At 51.5% G+C, this 21,115-nt stretch overlaps 2 protein-coding genes, 1 long non-coding RNA gene and 1 pseudogene across 4 annotated transcripts; 3 read left to right on the top strand and 1 right to left on the bottom strand.

Moving 5' to 3' along the window:
• Window positions 1–4,143: 4,143 nt before the first annotated feature.
• On the bottom strand, window positions 4,144–7,685 carry LOC113875299 (annotated as a pseudogene).
• Window positions 7,686–9,525: 1,840 nt separating this feature from the next.
• On the top strand, window positions 9,526–11,942 carry APOC4 (apolipoprotein C4). Its single transcript, XM_027515509.1, has 3 exons — window positions 9,526–9,652; window positions 10,832–10,973; window positions 11,738–11,942. Exons 1-3 carry the CDS (start codon window positions 9,577–9,579, stop codon window positions 11,901–11,903), a joined length of 384 nt encoding a protein of 127 aa, XP_027371310.1. The 5' UTR covers window positions 9,526–9,576; the 3' UTR covers window positions 11,904–11,942.
• Window positions 11,943–12,394: 452 nt separating this feature from the next.
• Window positions 12,395–14,724, top strand: APOC2 (apolipoprotein C2). Of its 2 annotated transcripts, none has more exons than XM_027515508.1 (4): window positions 12,395–12,500; window positions 13,719–13,803; window positions 13,984–14,143; window positions 14,471–14,720. In XM_027515508.1, the coding sequence occupies exons 2-4, from the start codon at window positions 13,749–13,751 to the stop codon at window positions 14,559–14,561; spliced, it is 306 nt and encodes a 101-aa protein (XP_027371309.1). In that variant the 5' UTR covers window positions 12,395–12,500; window positions 13,719–13,748; the 3' UTR covers window positions 14,562–14,720. The 2 variants fall into 2 exon arrangements, with proteins under 2 accessions (XP_027371309.1, XP_027371308.1); XM_027515507.1 differs by having other exon boundaries at window positions 12,472–12,500; window positions 13,736–13,803; window positions 14,471–14,724.
• A 481-nt stretch (window positions 14,725–15,205) lies between these two features.
• Window positions 15,206–18,128, top strand: LOC113876366. Its single transcript, XR_003506468.1, has 2 exons — window positions 15,206–15,248; window positions 17,882–18,128. It is a non-coding gene; the product is annotated as an uncharacterized LOC113876366 (long non-coding RNA).
• The last annotated feature ends 2,987 nt before the right edge of the window (window positions 18,129–21,115 follow it).

The raw sequence follows: 21,115 nt of genomic DNA, 5'->3' as shown, positions 1-21,115 counted from the left end.
CGCAGCATCCCCCTCAAGGAGGCTGATGGGGGTGCTGTGGGGGTGGAGGCTGACCCCAGCAGGAATCCAGAGGGACAGCCTGAATCCGGGAAGGGGAGGGAAAAGCTGAGGGACAAAGAAGGGGAGGACCCTTAGCCTCTCACTGAGCCACTGAATGTTCTTGGCTGCGCCTCAGTTGCCCCATGTGTAAACAGAAACTCGGATAGCCGAGGTGAGGATGAGGCAGGCAGACTGCAGTGGTTGGTGCTCGCGGGATGGGGTGGGGAGCAGGGGCATTTGGGTGGACATGTGGGGAGCACTGGGGGCTCAGAGAGGAAATAGATGGGGCCCCCCGACAGGGATTGGCAGCACAGAGCTGGCCAGAGGGCTGTTGCAATCCTGCCACGGCAGTGTCTGTGCCTCGCTTTCACAACTACCCCACTTCGCCCCAAGGCTGACACGTGGGTGTGGGGGCACGAGGCCAGCCAACCTGGAGTCTGGGGCCAGGGCCACCCTCTCCCAGCTGCCAGGGTTCACTGGCAGTCAAAGACAGCTGGGCGGAAGAGGGGGGACGCCTTGGACGGGAGCCCCGGGGCGGGGGGATTGATGTAGTGGAAGGGAAGGGGGTGGTGCTTGTCTTCTGAGTAGCCGAGGGTGCATAAGGGCAGATGGAGTGTTTACAGGGGCCCTGGAGGCTTGGACAGCCGGGGAACAGAGAGAAGGGAGTTCCTGGTGGATCTCTTGGAGGGGCACACATCGGGAGTCTTGCAGCTGAGGTTTTGTACCTTTGACAGGTTGCAAAGACCTCTCTCTAGAGAATTCCCTGGCGGGCCAGTGGTTAGGACTCCGTGCTTTCACTGCCATGGCCCTGGGTGCAATCCCTGGTTGGGAACTAAGATCCTGCAATACGTGGCAAAAAAATTAAGACCTCTCTCCAAAAAACACTGGGGGCATTGAAATTAAAATCCCAGAGGAGCATCCAGGGAAGTTTGGGGGAGTCTCCCAGATGCAAAAAGATGGGGGAATAGGAAGGCTAGTCTGAAAGTGACATTGGATGTGATAAAGGTGCAGGTGTGTGGCGGCAGACTGTAGGACCCCAGACCCTGGGAGGAAGAGTCATTTTAGCTGAAGAGGCTGGCTAAGAAGGGAGAGGGGATGGTAGAGATGGCCTGGGGACACAGTGTGAATTGACTTAGTGAGTTGGGTTTGTCGGTTTTTTTAATAATTATTTATTATTTCGTTGTGCCAGGTCTTTCAGTTGCAGCATGTGAGATCTAGTTCCCTGACCAGGCATCGAACCCAGGCCCCCTGCACTAGGAGCACGGAGTCTTAGCCAGTGGACCCCCAGGAAAGTCCTAAGTTAGTGAGTTATTGAGTGTTCCTGAGAGAACCCACTCCCCGCCCCCGCCCCCGCCCCCGCCCACCCAAGGCTGGGAGGAGAGACCCCTGAGGGAAGATGACCACAGAGAGAGGGGGAAGGCTGTCCCCTGGGTTGGGAAGGGACTATAGCAGCTTGAGGTCCCTACTAGTCAGGGAAATTTAGAGGCGCAGGTGCTGAACAACAAAATGCTTTGGGCCTGAGGCTTCAGGCTTGTGCCCTACTTGATCCCACCACCACCAAGGAGGGGTGGAAGTGGAGGAGGTGGGTGGGCACAGGGAGGCAGATGGTCAGGTGAGGGCTTAAGGGAAGGGAGACTCACCTGACCCCCACCCCCTACCCCTCCACACCCCCAGCATCAATAAGGCCCCGTGCTCTCCTCAGTGCCCAGAAAGGAACCTTCAGAGTGCCCCTCCGGACCCACCCCACCACAAAGCTCGTTCTGTCCCTCTTGGTCGTATTGGGGGCTCTCTTCATGGTTTGGGGCGGTAAAAGTGGAATGGGACACTGAGAATTTGAGATTTGGAAGACTGAAGCTAGCACGGGCCCCGGCACAGGCTTAGAGGACCCTTGAGAGCTCTGGGGCCCATTCTGTGCCCTGGATCTCATATTCTCCACCAAGTGCCCCCGCATCTCCACCCGCCCTGGGCGGGTCTCAGGGCTCTCTAAAGGTTGGTCCAGTGGATGGCAATCTGCCCAGAGGAGCACTAGCAACTGATGACGTAATCACTCTAGATCCTTCGGGATTGGCTAGTTTGCTTTTACCACGCCTAGAAAGAGCGGGGAACGAGTCTAGTGCTGAGAGTAAGGCAATTACCAGCATGGTAAAAACGATCTGGTCGCTCTGGTACCCTCCGCTGCATTCTAATGCCACGACACCCAGAACCACAGTCAAGGATCTCCTTTCCCATCCCTGGAATCTCATCCTAAAGGGCTCCCGTTATGGAAATGTTTGCACCCTTGCTCCTCTTCTGGGCACTGCCAGCCCCAGCCCAGGTGGCCGCAGGCCCTAGCAAATTCCTTCCCATCATCAGAGGAGTAACGTGGTTTGGTCAAGTCGTGAAGACAGCACAGCGAGTCGTTAGCACCGTCGAACACAGAGAAGTTCTTCTGAAGGCCACGTAAGGATCCTTCCCAGGGCAAGGGAGGACTGGGGTGTATAGATTCAGAGACTGGGAGGTGGCAAAGTCCCTGTGGCCACACAGTTGGTTCTCAGATCGCAAGGTGCTCAGACTTGGGGGACTGGTTCCCTGATGCCTACCCAGTCATACTGTAGAGATGGTCCTGGAGGATGGTGAAAAAGCCCAAGCCGAAGGGACAGGCGGACATAGGTCCACAGGCTGGCAAAGACTCAGTACGCCCTGTGTAATCATGAGCTTCATTTTTCATGGGTTGACTCATCACCATGCAGGTGGTAGATCTTACTACATTTTGAACGGATAACGAAGAGGGATTTGAAAGAGGGCATGGGCTAGAAACCAGAAAAGACTGACACAATCCCCAGTCTCCACGTCTCAGCTTTGATGTCCCTTCCTTCAGGAAGCCCTCTTGAAGCCCTCCAGGAAGCCTTCCCAGGTTGGGTCAAGCACCTCCATCCCAGCCCTGTCCACTCTGGGTCATCACTGTGTGGGGATGGGTCTGTCCCACGCCCCACTGAACTCTGAGACCCGGGGGCAGGGACAGGGCTTCATCACCACTATGGACCCAGGCATAGCCTAGCACAGGACTAGGTATGGTACAAAGATTTAATATTTGGTGAAACGAATACGGTAAATCAGGGAGAAAAAAAAAATCTAAAGTAATATATCATTTTTACAAACCCCCCTGAGGCAGATGCTGTCATGCTCCTATTATAAGAGAAAGAAACTGAGGCCCAGAAGGCTAAAGTCACTTGCTAGACACCACAAAGCCCAAAGTGCATAGAGATGGGATTTGAACCTAGGTGGGGCTTCTAGGAGCTATATTCTACTCTGACTTCCTTCCCCAAGTCACCTTGCCTATCATATCAGCTGCAATTAAGCACACACACCTGACCCCAGCCTCACTAGCATCACATCCAGCATGTTAAAATGTGCACATGTCCTGATTTTTTGTTTTAATGTATTTATTTTTGGTTGTGCTGGGTCTTCATTGCTGCGAGCGGGCTTTCTCTAGTTGAAGTAAGCAGGGGCTACTCTTTCTTGCGGTATATGGGCTCCTCATTGCGATGGCTTCCCTTGTTGCGGAGCATGGGCTCTGGGTGCACGGGCTTCAGTAGTTGTGGCACATGTGCTTAGCTGCTCCGAGACAGGTGGAATCTTCCCAGACCAGGGATCGAACCCGTGTTCCCTTCATTGGCAGGCAGATTCTTAACTACTGTACCAACAAAGAAGTCCCCCATATCCTTTATTAGATCGAATTCCCTATGAGGAGTTGCACTGGTCTTGCCTAGCTGGTATATGGGTATATCCTGTAGCGATTTCATAAAAAAATTACTTTTAACTTGGTTTATTTATTTAGCATTTTGGAATCAATCAAATGATTTCCCAAGCACTTTCCTAAATCCGCAGAAATCTCTCACATTAAAGACTCAGAAGACACACAGGGGGACTTCCCTAGTGGCCCAGTGGCTGGGACTCTGCACTCCCAATATGGAAAACCAGGGTTCAATCTCCAGTCAGGGAACTAGATCCCACATGCCACAACTAAGACCTGATGCAGCCAAATAAATAAATACATAAATATTTTTTAAAGATGAGTACACAACTGAATCCCTTTGCTGCATACCTGAAACTAACATATTGTAAACAACCATACTTCTATTAAAAAAAAACAACTTTTTTTATACTGAGTAGGAAAAAGGATGAATGAAGCCACTCTGAAAAACAGTTTAGCAATTCCTCATAAAGTAGATAGTTATTGTACATCAGTTAAAAAAAAAAAAAAAGAATCACCTTGGGAAATTTTTTTTTTTGGGTCCGAGGTTTAATGAAAATATTTCAGCACAGCAGAAAACTTCAAACAGCTCTAAATTCATCCCAACTGTAGCCTGCTGAGTGACCTGCAGTTTGGACAGACTGCCAAACTCCAAGAGCTTCAGGGTTTTCTTAGAGTCAGGATCTACTTCAGGGATTTCCTAGTCCAGGGCTGAGACCTCAGGCACGTAATTCTCTCTCCCCTCTCCTGCCTTCTCCTGCAGCTGAATGGAGACACCCCTCACCGGGCCTCTCTGAATCCGATTCATCAGATGTGCAACACGACCTTTGATCTTGTTGCTGAACTTCCTGCCAGAATCAGGGCTATCTCCTGGCCTACACGCTTGTTGGTGTGGAAGTTGCTGCCCAGGCTGGTGTAGACTTCTTGGTAATGACCAGGGGCTGCCTTCTTCACGGTTTTGGTGAGATCTTGGCCCACGTTGGTAGGTCCTTGGTAAAAGTGGGAGTTTAAAAAAAAAAAAAACAAAAAACCCTGTTGTACATTATATGTGGAGGCTTCCTTGGCGGCTCAGTAGTAAAGACTCTGCCTGCAATGCAAGAGATCCAGGTTCGATCCCTGGTTTGAGAAGATCCCCTGGAGGAGGAAATGGCAACCTACTCTCATCTGGGAAATCCCCTGGACAGAGGAGCCGGTGGGCTGCAGGCCACGGGGTTGCAGAGAGTCTGACACAACTGCACAGGCACACATCGCACGCACATTATATGAAAGTTATCATGAGAGTAGATCCTGAGAGTTCTCCTCACGAGAAATTTTTTTTTTGTATTTAATTTTGAATCTATATGAAATGTGGGTGTTTAGTAATCTTTACATGAGGAATGTAAGTCAAATCATTATGCCGTACAACTTAGACAGTATTGTATGTCCAGTTTCAGTTCAGTTCAGTCGCTCAGTCGTGTGCAACTCTTTGAGACCCCATGAATCGCAGCACACCAGGCCTCCCTGTCCATCACCAACTCCCGGAGTTCACTCAGACTCACGTCCATCGAGTCGGTGATGCCATCCAGCCATCTCATCCTCTGCCATCCCCTTCTCCTCCTGCCCCCAATCCCTCCCAGCATCAGAGTCTTTTCCAATGAGTCAACTCTTCGCATGAGGTGGCCAAAGTACTGGAGTTTCAGCTTTAGCATCATTCCTTCCAAAGAAATCCCAGGGCTGATCTCCTTCAGAATGGACTCGTTGGATCTCCTTGCAGTCCAAGGGACTCTCAAGAGTCTTCTCCAGCACCACAGTTCAAAAGCATCAATTCTTCAGTGCTCAGCTTTCTTCACAGTCCAACTCTCACATCCATACATGACCACTGGAAAAACCATAGCCTTGACCAGACGGACCTTTGTTGGCAAAGTAATGTCTCTGTCCAGTTTACCTCAATAAAATTGGAAGAGGAAAAAAAAAGTTAAACAAGGTTACCACATGACCCAGCAAGTGCATTCCTAGGTCTCTACCCAAAAGAACTACAAACAGGTTCACACAAAAACTTGTACACACCTCTTAATAGTACTTTTATTCATAATAGTCAAAAAAGTGGAAAACAGCCAAAAAATACCTATTACCTGATGAATGAATAAATAAATCCATATAGTGTATGTATATCTGTATATGCATGTCCATACACAGTGGAATATCATTCAGCCATAAAATGGACGAAGCCCTGGGAATTCCCTGGTGGTCTTGAGGTTAGGACAGCAAGCCCTCACTGCCGAGGGCCAGGGTTTAATCCTTGGTCAGGGAGCTAAAATTCCACAAGCTGCACACATACACACAAATCCAGGAGAAAAAAAAAAGGAACAAAGCACTGACACACGCTGCAACACTGCAACAGGGATGAACCATGACAGGAGCAACCACAACAGACCTCATGATTCCATTCACATGAAATGTGCAGAATTGGTAAATCTACAGAGACACAGGATGAGATGGTTGGAGGCATCACCAACTCAACCGACATGAGTTTGAACAAACTCTGGGAGATGGTGAGGGACAGGGAAGCCTGGCGTGCTGCAGTCCATGGGGTCACAAAGAGTCGGACACGACTGAGCGACTGAACAGCAACAAAGAGACAGAAAGCTGGTCAGTGGTTGCCCTGCCTTGGGGAGAAGGAGATAGGAGTGAGGGCTAAAGGGTGTGGGGTTTCCTTTTGGCTGATGAAATGTTCTCTAATTAGATAATAGTGATTGTTGCAAACTTTGCGAATATACCAAAACTCATTGAATTGCACACTTCCTTTATTTATTTATTTTTGGCATCAGCACACTGCATACAGGATCTTAGTTCCCCAACCAGGGATCAAACCTGGGTCCCCTGCAGGGAAGTGTGGGGTCTTAACCACTGGACCACCAGGGAAGTCTGAGTTGTGCACTCGAAAAGGGTGACTGTTATGGTATGTGAATATCTCAGTTTTTGTTATGTGTTTTCTCTTCCAAATATCTCAACTTTTATAATAAAATGAATGCATGGAGATCTTCCAAAGGCAGAAAGTAGAGATGGAAGGGATATACCAACCTCTCTTCCACCCCTGACTTCCCCGCCACAACCCAGAGCAGCCAGGGAGGTGAGAGATTAGGGATGACGGAAGGGAAGGGAATGTAGGATTTCATGGGACGGGGAGTGGAATCTGGATTGAAGCAGAGAGCCTGGAGTGGAATCTGGATTGAAGCAGATACCCTGGAGTGGTTGGGAGTCTGGCGGTGGGATTGACCATCTTGTGGACACAGAGGTTCAGGCTCAGAGATGCTCTCTGTCCCCAGACACACATGCTGAGATCTCAGGGCTCACTGCTCCCGTCCCCCATTCCCCCTTTGTGACCTCTCTGCCCCCCACCCTTCACCCACGGTTGTTTTTTTGAGCCACCCCTGAGGTCCACCCTGAACGACCTTCAGCCTGTTCCTGCCTTGGATGACAGAGATGGGCAAACATTGCAAGCAGGGAACAGCTCATGCTGACCTTGGAGCAGGGTCAGAGACCTTCCCCTCAGGCCCACCCACCCCTGGCCCTGCTTCCATCTGTCTCTTGCCCTCTGGGATTGGGGTGGGGGAAGTGAAGACAGAGCTCGTTTCTGGCTTGGTTAGGCAGAGTGAAAGGGGTGGCTTCGAATTTACCACTTACTGGCTGGGGAGCCCAACCCCCACAGCTTCAGTTTCCTCACCTGTAAAATCGGAATGAAAAAGATGCCCACTTCGCAGCAGTGAGGTTAATTCAGTGAGTTAATGTGCCCCGATGGGTAGCGAGCATCAGGAAATCCAAGCTTAATAATTAGCAGTGGGGTTAACAGCACGGCTTTGCAGTGTATCTGGCGTTGTTAGGGTAAGTTAGGTAAACGATCTACTTTACTCTCCTGCGTAGGCACATAGTCCATGACTCTGGTTCGCGGATGAAGAAACAGTCTCAGAGACATTAAGCAACATACACCAGGACACACAGCAGGAAGGAGGTGGAGCCAGACTCTGAACCCAATACCCCACTGCTTCCCCTAACACAATGCAAGATGGGTTTTTTTCTTTTTCTTTTTTTAATCATGGTAAAATGTGACATCAGGTTTACCATTTGAACCATTTTTTAGGTGTACAGTTCAGTGGATTTAAGTAGATACACAATCTTGTGCAACCATGATCACTATCCATTCCCAGAAAATTTTCATCATCGCAGTTGGAAACTGCAGATTTTATTTCACTTATTATTGTCAGTGGTTCAGATGTGAAGAATCTGCCTGCAGTGCAGGAGACCGGGGTTCTATCCCTGCGTCGGGAAAATCCCCTGGAGGAGGGAATGGCTACCCACTCCAGTATTCTTGCCTGGGAAAATCCTATGGACAGAGGAGCCTGGCAGGCTACAGTCCATGGGGTCACAAAGAGTTGGACACAACTGAGCAACTAACACACATTGTGAGTGAGGAACTCTAGGGAGCATTCATTGAGCACCTACTGTATGCCAGAGCCCACAGAGGGCCTACTGGAATAGATGGCATTCTGGAAGGCCTCCTGATCAGTTCTGTACAGTCATTCAGGTTGTGGCCAAAGGTCGATTGTCAGAGTGCATATGTGCTTAGTCACTCAGTCGTGTCCGACTCTGCTATCCCATGGACTCTGGCCCGCCAGGCTCCTCTGTTCATGGGATTCTCTAGGCAAGAACACTGGAGTGGGTTGCCATTTCCTCCTCCAGGAATTGTTGCAATCACCACATAAAAACACAGGATGCCTGGTTAGATTTGGGTTTCAGATACACAACCAATAAATTTTAGTATACTTCCCAAATACTGCGTGGGACATATTTATACGAAAAAAAAGATTCACTATTTCTCTGAAATTCAAATGTCACTGGGCGTCCTGTATTTCATCTGGCACCCTTAGACCAAAGAATCCAGCCCGTGGTTTCTTGGCTACATTGCGCACCCTGGCTCACAACTCAAGTCCTCCGGGAGAAAAAGGCTCATTTTCTTTCTGTCTGGTGTTTGACCGAAGCCTGATGTTGACAACCTCCCACTAAGCTCTCCCTCACAGGGCCTCACTTGGCTTTCATGTGGACCCTGGGAGGCAGACACTGCTATCCCCATTTTACAGATGGAAACATTGAGCCCAGAGAAGGGACTATATTCACACTGATCAAGAGGTGAAGGTGTGTCTGGCTCTATAGCCCAGTGGCCAAGGGATCTCAGAGACAAAAGAAAGAATAGGCAACTCTGATTTGTGAGCATCTTTGTTGCCAGCTTCCACACTAAGAATTTCCCTTAGGAAATTCCCCAGGGGTTCAGTGCTTAAGACTCCGAACTTCCAGTGCAGAGGGTGTGGGTTGGATCCCTGGTCTGGGAACTAAGATCCCACGTGCCACAGAGTACAACCAAATAAAATAAAAATGTTAATTTTACAAACTTAAAATATCTAATTTCCCTTGTTATCACATCATTTAATTTATGTCCTAAAGTATGGATTGTGGGCCCATTTTACAGAGGAGGAAACTGAGGCCCCAAAGAGGGGCTATCACAAGAGGTGGAGCCAGGATTTGAATTCAGTTCAGCCCAGGAGGCCAAAGAAACTTCTGTCTTCTCCTATCAGGTTAGGGTGGTGGGAGGGTAGGAAAGAGGCCAGCAGGGGCGGGCATGGCCTCTGACTGTCATTGTCACCTGGGCCCCTCTCTCTCTGAAGTCCCTGCCAAGGGGCGTGGGGAGGCGGCCAGGGGAGGGCTCTGCTCAGTGCAGCCTGCCCCTCCCCCATCCTGGAGAGCTGAGCTCAGATGGACCGAGGACCCTAGAAATGTCGTTCCCTGGATGCAGGCCCCAGGCCCTGGCGTCCCTCTGCTTCTGCGTTCTGGTCCTGGCCTGTGTCGTGGGTGAGGAAGAGCCAGGGGTGGGGTATGGGGACCCCGCAGCAGCCTGGAGTGTGAGTGTGCGTGACTGTGAGGCGTGCAGATCTGTGCGCGTGTCTGGGAGTCTGTGTCAGGGGTGGCCATGTTTGAAAAGTGTATACACAGGGTTGGTACAGATGACACTGGCCATGAATTTGCACTTGTGTGTATGTCAGCAAGAGTAGGCAGGCGAGGTGAACGTGTGTGTGTGAACACGTATTTATATGCTTGTGGGCACGTGTGTGTCTTTAGGGGGTAATTATGCAAAAGATTTGATGGTTAGCGGGTGGGAGAGTGTCTGTGTGTACTGCTGTGTGAGTATGTCTGGGTTCTGCACGTGCAGTTCTTAAGTTTTGTTGCTTTGGCCATGCCACGAGGCACGTGGGATCTTAGTTCTCTGACCAGGGATGGAACCCATGCTCCCTGTATTGGAAGCGCAGAGTCTTAACCACTGGACTAAGCAATGAAGTCCCTCTGCACATGCATTTAAAATATCACTATGTACACAGTGCCTCCGATGTCCTGGAAACTGGTTCTCCATGTTAACTCTGAACTCTCACAGTAACCCTATAAGCTAGGTCCTGTCCCGAGCCCATTCTACAGAAGGGAAAACTGAGTCTTGAAGAGGTTAAGTCGTTGGCCAAGGGCACCCCACTGGTCGCATGGGTGCCTCTGTGCATGCCTGTAGACATGTACCTGTGTGATGGCTGGTCTCTGTAGGTGAGGCTTTGCCCAGGTGTGGGGGTGCCGGACCGACAGGTGTATGTGATTCCTGGTAGAACCCCTGGCCCACCAGCCTGACACACAGCTTTGCCAACCTCCGTCCCTGGGGACATCCCTCACTGCCCACAGAGGTCGTTCAGACTGTGTGGGTGGGGTCGCAAGAGAACAGAGGAGGCAGCAAGATCAGCTAGCGAGGGAAGCCTGGAGGGGCGAGGGTTACAGACTGCGGGAGGGAGCTTCAGGCAGATGGAGCGCTGACGGGGGTCCTGGGCACAGGGGATGAAAGGAGATGACCGATGGCTGGAGGGGGGCAAGGGGTCAGAGGAACAGAGAAGGCAGTGAGAGAGCTCCAGAAGTGACAGCAACCACGAGCATGGAGGGAAGGGGAGAGGGACAGGTTCAGGGGCCGGGTCGTCCAAGTTGTCCTCTGGTCCCACCTAGCATGCCAGCAAGAAGAGCCTGAGGGGACCCTGAGCCCCCAGCCAGCGCCAGCCAGGAGTTCCTGGAGCCTGGTTCCAGGCAAGGTGAAGGAGTGGGTGGAGCCGCTGGTGAACAGGACCAGAGAGAAGTGGAAGTGGTTCTGGTAAGTGTGTGCAGAAGGGGCCTGGGGGCCTGGTTCTCAGAGAGCGGGGGGTGGGGTGGGGGCGGGCTAGAGGGCCTGGACCCCTGGGTCTGGGGGAGGAGGGGCTGGGGGTCTGGACCCCTGGGTCTGGGGGAGGAGGGGCTGGGGGAGGAGGACTCCTGGGTCTGGGGGAGGAGGGGCTGGGGGGTCTGGATCCTGGGTCTGCGGGATGAGGGGCTGGGGGCCTGGATCCTGGGTCTGCAGGAGGAGGGGCTGGGGGCCTGGACCCCTGGGTCTGGGGGAAGAGGGGCTGGGGATCTGGATCCTGTGTCTGTGGGAGGAGGGGCTGGGGTCTGGATCCTGGATCTGAGGGAGGAGGGGCTGGGTTCCTGGACCCCTGGGTCTGGGGGAGGAGGGGCTGGGGGCCTGGACCCCTGGGCCTGGGGGAGGAGGGCCTGGGGTCTGGATCTCCGGATCTGAGGGAGCAGGGGCTGGGGGCCTGGTTCCTGGGTCTGGGGGAGGAGGGGCTGGGGGCCTGGACTCCTGAATCTGAGGAAGGAGGGGCTGGGCGTCTGGATCCTGGGTCTGGGAGAGGAGAGACTATGCCCAAACTCGTGGGTTCCAAGGAGCAGGATGGGGTGGGGGCAGGCCTGTGACGCTGGGTCTGAGAAGGGTGGAGGGTATGTGTTGAGAGCGGGGTCCTGGGTCAAAGAGAGGAATGGGTGAACTGAGCAGAAGTCTTGGGGGCTATCTGCGGTCTCCACCGTGAATCCCCTCCCTTCCAGGGGCCCCACGGCCTTCCGGGGCTTCATGGAGACCTACTACGATGACCATCTGAAGGACCTGGGCTCCCGCGCCCGGGCCTGGCTCCGCAGTTCCAAGGATAACCTCCTAAACAAGGCCCACAGTCTGTGTCCCCAGCTGCTCTGCAGGCCAAGTGACCAAAATTAAAGCGTCACACCTTCTGCAATAAACAAGTTCTCCTGTGTGTGTCCCTGTCCCAGTCCCTCCTGGCCTTGCCAGAGATAACCCCCCATCCCCCTCCAGAGGGTAAGGGGTGGAGGAAGTGACACGTGGTAGGAGCACCAGTGGGGGTGGGGGTGGGGGGGGAGGACTGGGAGGCCCGGAGGGATGACCCCACCCTGCCCCCAGTGCTAGACCCACACTGCCAGCTTATGGGGGGCAGAGGACTTCAGGCTTCTCGGTTTGGGGTGGAGGGTGAAGGCTGGAGAGCAGTTAGCAAGCCCCCCACCCCTGCCAGCCGCCCCTCCTTCAGAGTTCTGCCTTCACCTCCCATGTGACGGAGACCCCAGACCTGGTGCCTGGTGGGCACCCAGAACCCCCGACCCCTCCGCAGCCCCCCATTCAACCTGTCTCCTTCTCTGTCCCCATGCCACCTCCCCCCCAACTCTCCCCCTCCCACCCCTGCAGCCCTGTTGGCCAGGACTTTGGCCGAGGTGTCGAGGTGGGGGTGGAGGGGTGGATCTCAAGAGCTATAAAGCCTTTCTCTGCCCATTTGGAGCTGCTGAGGACAGCCGCCAGAGTCTGGTAAGAGAGGGGACAGAAATGAGGGGGGCGGGGGACAGCAGAAATGGCCCAAGATTGTTAGATCAGAAACTGCAAAAGTCAAGATATTAGATTCCAGGGAACTCCCTGGCCGTCCAGTGGTTAAGACTCCGAGCTCCCAATGCAGGGGGCACGAGTTCAATCCCTGGTTGGGGAACTAAGATCCCTCATGCTGCTTGGCTCAGAGTTAAAAAAAAAAAAAAAAAATTCCAGTTTTAGAATCATGGAATTTAGGGAATTCTCTGGTGATCTAGTGGTTACGACTGGGCACTTGCATTGCTGGGGGCCTTGGTCCTGTGCTGGGTGTGAGAACTTAAATCTTGCAAGCTGGGCATGTGGCATGGCCGGGGTTAAAAAAAAAAAAAAAAAAAGAATCATGGAATTTAAAAACTGTAGAATGTCTGTGTGTGCTGATCCTCCTCCTGTCAGATATCAACCTCCACGCCGCAGTCTCTGAAACGTGGAGGGTGATGTGATGGACTGAGCCCTGTTGTCCCTGAGAGTGACTCCCTCCTAGGGTTGGGATCGAGATGACTCTGGAATGTGGGTAGAACAGGGCCCAGAGCAGAGGAAACTCACTCATCCAAGTGGTGGCTCTTAACCCAGACTATGGCACGTGGCCCTGTACTGAGTGGGTCTTAACATAAATGCCACCCCACCGCTGAGGCTTTCCTGGGCTACACAGCACACCCTCTGCATTCCAGAGCACTTATCAGAGGGAGACAGGCACTTTAATTCATTCATTTGATGTTTGCTCCTTGCATGTCTCTCTCATGTTGGCTTCCTGAGGGTGGCAGGCTACTGTATTCAAGGCTGGGCCCAGAACTGCGCCTGGCACACAGTTGGTGCTGAAGAAACGCTTCTTGAATGAATGAATGTTAGAAATAAGATGTTGCGGGGAATTCTCTGGTGGTCCAGTGGTTAGGACTTGGCGCTTTCACTGCCGGGCCTGGGTTCAGTCCCTAGTCGGGGAACTAAGATCCCACATGCAACACAACGGAAAAAAACAAAAACAAAAACACAAAGAATTAAGATGTAACAATCAGCAAGCAGGAGTAGCATCATAGAATATTAGGAAGTGAGGCTCAAGTCATTAGGAACTTGACTCAGGTGGGGAGGAAGGGGAGAGGGGGTCCTAGGCTGATATCCCTGAGGCCCGGAGACCCCAGGACCAGATGCCTCCCATGGCCCTGCCCCCAGCCACCTCAGTGTTCCAGGTCTCCTGACGCCATGGGCACGAGATACTTCCTGGTCGGGTTTCTCATCCTCCTGGTGTTGGGATTCGGTAAGTGGGGTTGAGTGGGGTCAGTAGGGGAGGTGGGGATGCCATGACGGGGAGGAGCCCCGAGCATCCTCCCAGTCCGGTTCTTGTCCCGCCCTGCCCCTGCCCATCCCTCTCCTTCCCCCTTTTATTCCCCCACTGCAGCAGGCCCCTCAGCTACCCTAACACACTCTCCTCCTGCAGAGGTCCAAGGGGCCCATGTTCCCCAGCAAGACGAGGCCTCCAGCCCTGCCCTGCTCACCCAGGTGCAGGAGTCACTCTTAGGTTACTGGGATACAGCCAAGGCAGCCGCCCAGAAGTTGTACAAGAAGACATATCTGCCCGCCGTGGATGAGAAAATCAGGTATCACCTGCCCCCCACCCACACCCCAGGAGCCCGGAGTCCCAGACCCCAGCCCCTTCTCCCTCACACTCAGGAGTCCAGGTTCAAACCTGTAATCTTTCAAGGCCCAGGTATCTTAGCTCCCAACACCTAGCTCTGGGATTCTGGGATCCCATCCCCGTCCTATTTAGGGATCCACGGCTTTGGGTTCTAGTCACCTTTTCCAACAGGACACGTGATTCTGGGCCCCCAAACCCAGGAGTCCAGACCCCCAGCCACCCATCCCTCAGACACAGGAGTCCAGACCCCAGCCCCTCCTCCCTCAGTCCGTCTGTCCTTTCTCCCCAGGGACATATACAGCAAGAGCACGGCAGCTGTGACCACCTATGCAGGGATTATTACTGACCAGGTCTTTTCTGTGCTGTCAGGAAAAGATTAACAGCTGGGCCCCCAGTCACGGGGGAGTCCAGGCTCCAGCAACTCCCTGGGTCCCCTGATCTACACCCCTGCCCACTTCCTTGCAACTCTCAGCATCCTGTTCCCAATTCTAGCCTGACTTATCAATAATAATAATAAAGCCAAGTTTATTCTTTTCAACGTCATCACTTTTCTGAGACCTCAGGGTCCAAGATGGAGGAGCTGATGCCTGCCAACACTTATTGAGCACCTGTTCTATGTATATCTTCCTAACCTGGTCAGTGAGAATAAAGAGGTGAATAATAATAATGAATAATCGTAACAACAATAATTAGAGACTGACCCTCACCGAGGTCTGGCTTTCTCATCCATTTTTTTTTGGCCATGCCATGTGGCGCATGGAATCTAGTTCCCTGACCAGGGATCGAACCTGTGCCACCTGCTGTGGAAGCACAGAGCCTGAACCAGTGGACCAACAGGGAAGTCCCAGGTTTCTCATTTGTAAAATGATAAATGAATCAGTTCAGGTCAGTCACTCAGTCATCTCTGATTCTGCGACCCCATGGACTGCAGCACGCCAGGCCTCCCTGTCCACTGCCAAGTCCCGGAGTTCACTCAAACTCACGTCCATTGAGTCGGTGATGCCATCCAGCCATCTCATCCTCTGTCATCTCCTTCTCCTCCTGCCTTCAATCTTTCCCAGCATCAGGTAAATGAATACAGCTTACTTACAGCGGCCTCTGACTGTGTCTGGGGCCTGGACTGACACTTTTTAAAAATTTATTTATTTTTAAGTGAAGGATAATTACTTTGCAATATTGTGTTGGTTTCTGCCATTCATCAACATGAATCACTGGGGTGACACTTTAAATTATGCCATCGCAGAGAGGTGTTCAATGGCCCGGTGGCAGAGGGGAGAGTGGTGCCCATGAGTCATTGCTGAGTGTGGGAAGGCAGGGCCCAGGTTGGCTGGGACCCAAGAGGGCAGATCTGTAAAAGCTGTGTTCTGTGCCAGTTCCTATACATTTGCCCCACCCCCTGTCATGTATTCATTGAGACACAACCAGGCGCTGGAGACACAGCAGGGAAAAAGACAGCCCTGCCTTCATCAGTTCAGTTCAGTCACTCAGTCGTGTTCGAGTCTTTGCGACCCCATGATCTGCAGCACGCCAGGCTTACCTGTCCATCACCAACTCCCAGAGCTTGCTCAAATTCATATCCAACTTGGTGATGCCATCCAACCATCTCATCCTCTGTTGTCCCCTTCTTCTCCTCCCTTCAATTTTCCCCAGTATTAGGGTCTTTTCCAATGAGTCAATTCTTTGCATCAGGTGGCCAAAGTATTGGAGTTTCAGCTTCAGCATCAGTCCTTCCAATGCATATTCAGGACTGATTTCCTTTAGGATTGACTGGTTTGATCTTGCCTTCACATGGCCCCTCAAAAAGGTACTGATTGGGTCCTGACCCAGCTTCATACGGTTTTACTGATTACAGCTTGGCAGTATGCTTTTTTAGCTCTTCTTACTAGCAATAGTAATAATGTTTCCTGAGCTCCTATTCAGGACCAGAAGCTCTGTTCCATCCTGAGCCACAAATAGAGAGGCTGAGGGGACGGGGTGGGAGGCAGAGACGACCCATGGAGAAGATAACTTCAGACAGCAATGCAGGTGATGAAGAAAAGGTGAAGAAGTGAGGAACAAGTTCAAGATCTAGGTGCAGCCACCTTGGATAGGGGTCACAGGGAGCATACTCTAAAGGATGCAGCTGGGCTGGTCACAGGCTACGTGGAGTCACAATGAAGTGTGGTAAGGACAATTGCTGATGGAAAGTTGGGGGAGTGGAGGGGAGTATTCACTTGGCTCCCAGGTCTGAAAGGATGGACTCTACCCTCTGGTATCTGGGCAGTGGGGAATTACCGGCCAAAAGCACAGGGGGTGAATTAAGAGCAGAGGCCCTGCAGTCTGAGGGAGGAAAGTGCTGGGGCCCATGGGTGGAGGGGGCGAAGGGCCTGGACTCCTGCATCTGGAAGGCTAGGTCCTGTGCCCCCAAATCCCATGGGTTGGGCTACTGGCCTCTGAGGATGCAGGGCCTGTAGTCTGCTAACAGACTTGACATTAACTTCCGGCCAGCCTTTTCAGCTCTCTTGGGGCAGTTTTCCCAGTCCTGGGCTGGGCAGCTGTGAGTCCAGCAGAAAACAGGGGCCTTGGGGAGGGGTTGTGGGAAATGCCCCCAAAGTCCCCAGGGCCTGGGAAGAACTGAAGCTGCCAAGCCCAGTGGGTGATGGGGCAGGGGGGACCCTGGATGAACAATCCCTGCTCTGTCCACTTGTTTCCCACAGACTCAAGCCAAACCAAACCACTGCCCAGGCTAGTTCTGCTTCCAACCAATCCTGGTGTACTTCCCAGACTCCTCCTTCCTTTCTCAGGCACCCACCCCCCATCCTATTCCCTTCAGGACCCCGGGAGTCGAGGCCCCCCAAACTCCTCCTCTCCCAGAATCCAGGACCCTCAAACCGTTCTCCTTGGGGACCCATAAGTTCAGGTCCCCAGCCCGCTTAGAATTTGAAATTTTACCCACTGGTTGGTGTTGGGCGTCCCCTAGTGGAGCACGAATGGGTCTGATCGGTGATTGATTTAACAGGAATGCAAGTATTTACTTGGTCATTCAGTGGACATGGGGGAGGGCTTTACAAGGGCCCCATCTGAGGTCACAGTGTACCTCAGAGCCCCTGGTGTTGCAACAGATCAGGACTCTGCAGTATATGAGGATGTTGGGGTGTCTAGTGCTGAAAGCAGAGATGGGCTAACAGTGAAACTGGAGAAGATAAAGCTTTAAGGTCCCTCACTTGCCTGGGCTTTCTTTGGTCCTCTATTTAAATTTGTACACGTGATTTTGCACTTTTAAAAAAGAGGTTCACAGGTACTTCCCTGGTGGTCCAGTGGTTAAGAATTTGTCTTCCAATGCAGGGGACGTGCGTTCGATCCCTGGTGGGGGCACTAAGATCCCACCTGCCTCAGGGCAACTAAGCCCATGCGCCACAAACTAGAGAGAAGCCCGTGCCACAGTGAAAATCCCAGGTGCAGCAAATAAGACTCATAGTTGTTTTTAAAAGCCCACAAAATCTCCATCTGCCCATCTTCTGGGAGACTTCATCATCATGTTCATTACATCTCTAGACTTGAAGACTAGGCCTCCAATTTCACAGAATCATTACTATCGTTAGTATCTGTACTAGAAAGGGACAAGGCAAGAAGTTTTCTAAGGTTTCTTCTTGTCCTTGTGTTGGTTCACAGAGGTAAGTCATTCACCTTCTGCACTCAAGAGTTTCATTCTTTCACTCAGCAGTCATGCCCTGGGACAGTGCTGGAGACACATGACCATGACCATGCGGTGACCATGACCAAGACACACCCATCTCTGTCAGTGATGACACAAAATGTGGGCAGGGACGGGGTGGGGAGTCCAGGGGTACAGGAGGTCTGGGAGCTCAGGAGGGTTTCCTGGAGGACAGATACTTTTGAGCTGAGGCCTCGAGGAAAGTGGAGAATGTAGTTTGTAAAACATTAAATAAATATTTAAAATACCTCAATGCAAAGCCTGCTTTCCTTTCCAGACCATATGAAAAGTTCATAACCACAGTGCTTGATACTGATCACTTACTAAGGTCCACACTAAGTGAGGACGGAGGCCAGGTGCTTTACATTCTTTTACAGAGGGAAAAAATGAAGCCCAAAGAGATAGGTCATTTGTCCGCAATCATTTAGCCGCTCCGCAGCACAGCCAGGGTTTGAACCCAGGTCAGACTTCCACCCAATTCACTGGTGAAGGTTTCACAACTGCTAAGTCTTCTGTCCTCTCTGGGCCTCTTATTATTCCTTCCTTGGGCCAAGGGTCTCTCAACACATATCCGGAGCTGTAGCAAGTTACTGAAAAGGCATGGAGTTCTTTGAGTCCCTGAAGCGGAGTCCACCGCGGCAGGCTTCGCTGGAATGCGAAGACCACGGGGGCTATGTGCCTGCGCAATAAACTAGGCATCCCCAAAGCTTAGGGAGGGGCCGAGAGGGGCCGGTTAGGAAGTGTGGTGGCGTTAGGACGCTGAAATAGTAACTAAGCGCACAGGGCTATAACCTAGGGAGACTTGTCAGAGGAAAAGAAGAGAGGTCAGAAAGAGAGACCACTGAGTCCTGGTTCGAAGACCAGGAGAGTTCCTTTAACGCAGGAGGGGTGTGGTTCAAGCGGAGAGGCTCTTTGCGTTTACGGTGGCCGGGAAAGCTCATGAAAGTTGAAATGAAAAGGATTTAAAGAATCCGCGGGGCGAAGCGGGCAGAATGACCCAGGAGGCTCATACAACTGAAAGGGGCGGGGTTACGCGAGAGGGGCAGAAAGAAGGGAGGCTGTGGCAAGCGTATATGTTCGCCAATAAAGTCCTGGGATTTCGGGTCAGGCAAGGTGTCTACTGTTTGCTGTTGTTTCAGTTCAGTTTAGTTGCTCAGTCGTGTCCATTCTTTGTGACCCCATGAACCGCAGCACGCGAGGCCTCCCTGTCCATCACCAACTCCCAGAGTCCACCCAAACCCATGTCCATCGAGTCGGTGATGCCATCCAACCATCTCATCCTCTGTCATCCCCTTCTCCTCCTGCCCTCAGTGTTTCCCAGCATCAGGGTCTTTTCCGATGAGTCAGCTCTTCACATCAGGTATTTGGCTCCATCCCTTCATTCTTTCTGGAGTTATTTCTCCACTGATCTCCAGTAGGATATTGGGCACCTACCGACCTGGGGAGTTCATCTTTCAGTGTCCTATCTTTTTGCCTTTTCATACTTTCATGGGGTTCTCAAGGCAAGAATACTGAAGTGGTTTGCCATTCCCTTCTCCAGTGGACCACATTCCGTTTAGGCTATTTCAAATCCTAAAGGATGAGGCTGTGAAAGTGCTGCACTCAATATGTCAGCAAATTTGGAAAACTCAGCAGTGGCCACAGGACTGGAAAAAGTCAGTTTTCATTCCAATCCCAAAGAAAAGAAATGCCAAAGAATGCCCAAACTACTGCACAATTGCACTCATCTCACACCCTAGTAAAGTAATGCTCAAAATTCTCCAAGCCAGGCTTCAGCAATACGTGAACCGTGAACTTCCAGATGTTCAAGCTGGTTTTAGAAAAGGCAGAGGAACCAGAGATCAAATTGCCAACATCTGCTGGATCATCGAAAAAGCAACAGAGTTCCAGAAAAACATCGATTTCTGCTTTATTGACTATGCCAAAGCCTTTGACTCTGTGGATCACAATAAACTGTGGAAAATTCTGAAAGAGATGGGAATACCAGACCATCTGACCTGCCTCTTGAGAAACCTGTAGGCAGGTCAGGAAGCAACAGTTAGAACTGGACATGGAACAACAGACTGGTTTCAAACAGTAAAAGGAGTACGTCAAGGCTGTATATTGTCACCCTGCTTATGTAACTTATATGCAGAGTACATCATGAGAAATGCTGGGCTGGAAGAAGCACAAGCTGGAATCAAGATTGCCAGGAGAAATATCAATAACCTCAGATATGCAGATGACACCACCCTATGTCAGAAATCAAAGAACTAAAGAGCCTCTTGATGAAAGTGAAAGAGGAGAGTGAAAAAGTTGGCTTAAAGCTCAACATTCAGAAAACTAAGATCATGGCATCCGGTCCCATCACTTCATGGCAAATAGATGGGGAAACAATGGAAACAGTGAGAGACTATTTTGGGGGGGCTCCAAAATCATTGCAGAAGGTGATTGCAGCCATGAAATTAAAAGACGCTTACTCCTTGGAAGGAAAGTTATGACCAACCCAGACAGCATATTCAAAAGCAGAGACATTACTTTGCCAACAAAGGTCCGTCTAGTCAAGGCTATGGTTTTTCCAGTAGTCATGTATGGATGTGAGAGTTGGACTATTAAAAAACAGCTGAGCGCAGAAGAATTGATGCTTTTGAACTGTGGTGTTGGAGAAGACTCTTGAGAGTCCCTTGGACTGCAAGGAGATCCGATCGGTCCATCTTAAAGGAGATCAGTCCTGGGTGTTCATTGGAAGGGCTGATGCTGAAGCTGAAACTCCAATACTTTGGTCACCTGATGCGAAGAGCTGACTCATTTGAAAAGACCCCGATGCTGGGAAAGATTGTGGAGGGCAGGAGGAGAAGGGGACGGCAGAGGATAAGATGGTTGGATGGCATCACCGACTCAATGGACATGAGTTTGGGTAGCCTCTGGAGGTTGGTGTTGGACAGGGAGGCCTGGCGTGCTGCGGTTCATGGGGTCGCAAAGAATCGGACACGACTGAGCGACTGAACTCAACTGAGTCGCTGAGTCGTGTCTGACTCTTTGCGAGTCCATGGACTGTATAGCCCGCCAGGCTTCTCTACCCATGGGATTTCCCAGGCAAGAAAACTGGAGCAGGTTGCCATTTCCTTATCCAGGGGAATCTTCCCTACCCAGGGATCGAACCCGCGTCTCCTACTTGGCAGGCGAATTCTTCACCACTGAGCCACCTGGGAAGCCCGAGGGTATCTACTAGGTGAAAACAAACGGGACTAGGCAGCACTA

The sequence above is a fragment of the Bos indicus x Bos taurus genome, chromosome 18 (genome assembly GCF_003369695.1).
Source record: "Bos indicus x Bos taurus breed Angus x Brahman F1 hybrid chromosome 18, Bos_hybrid_MaternalHap_v2.0, whole genome shotgun sequence".
NCBI lineage: Eukaryota > Metazoa > Chordata > Mammalia > Artiodactyla > Bovidae > Bos > Bos indicus x Bos taurus.
This window is presented reverse-complemented; position numbering and strand designations above follow the sequence as displayed.

Bases quoted from the DNA above. Each gene is read 5' to 3' on its own strand.
- APOC4 (XM_027515509.1), top strand. From the start codon at position 9,577: ATGTCGTTCCCTGGATGCAGGCCCCAGGCCCTGGCGTCCCTCTGCTTC. The intron at 9,653-10,831 runs GTGAGGAAGAGC...GGTCCCACCTAG, and splicing joins GGTCCTGGCCTGTGTCGTGG to CATGCCAGCAAGAAGAGCCT. The intron at 10,974-11,737 runs GTAAGTGTGTGC...CCTCCCTTCCAG, and splicing joins GAGAAGTGGAAGTGGTTCTG to GGGCCCCACGGCCTTCCGGG.
- APOC2 (XM_027515507.1), top strand. From the start codon at position 13,749: ATGGGCACGAGATACTTCCTGGTCGGGTTTCTCATCCTCCTGGTGTTG. The intron at 13,804-13,983 runs GTAAGTGGGGTT...CTCCTCCTGCAG, and splicing joins CCTCCTGGTGTTGGGATTCG to AGGTCCAAGGGGCCCATGTT. The intron at 14,144-14,470 runs GTATCACCTGCC...CTTTCTCCCCAG, and splicing joins GCCGTGGATGAGAAAATCAG to GGACATATACAGCAAGAGCA.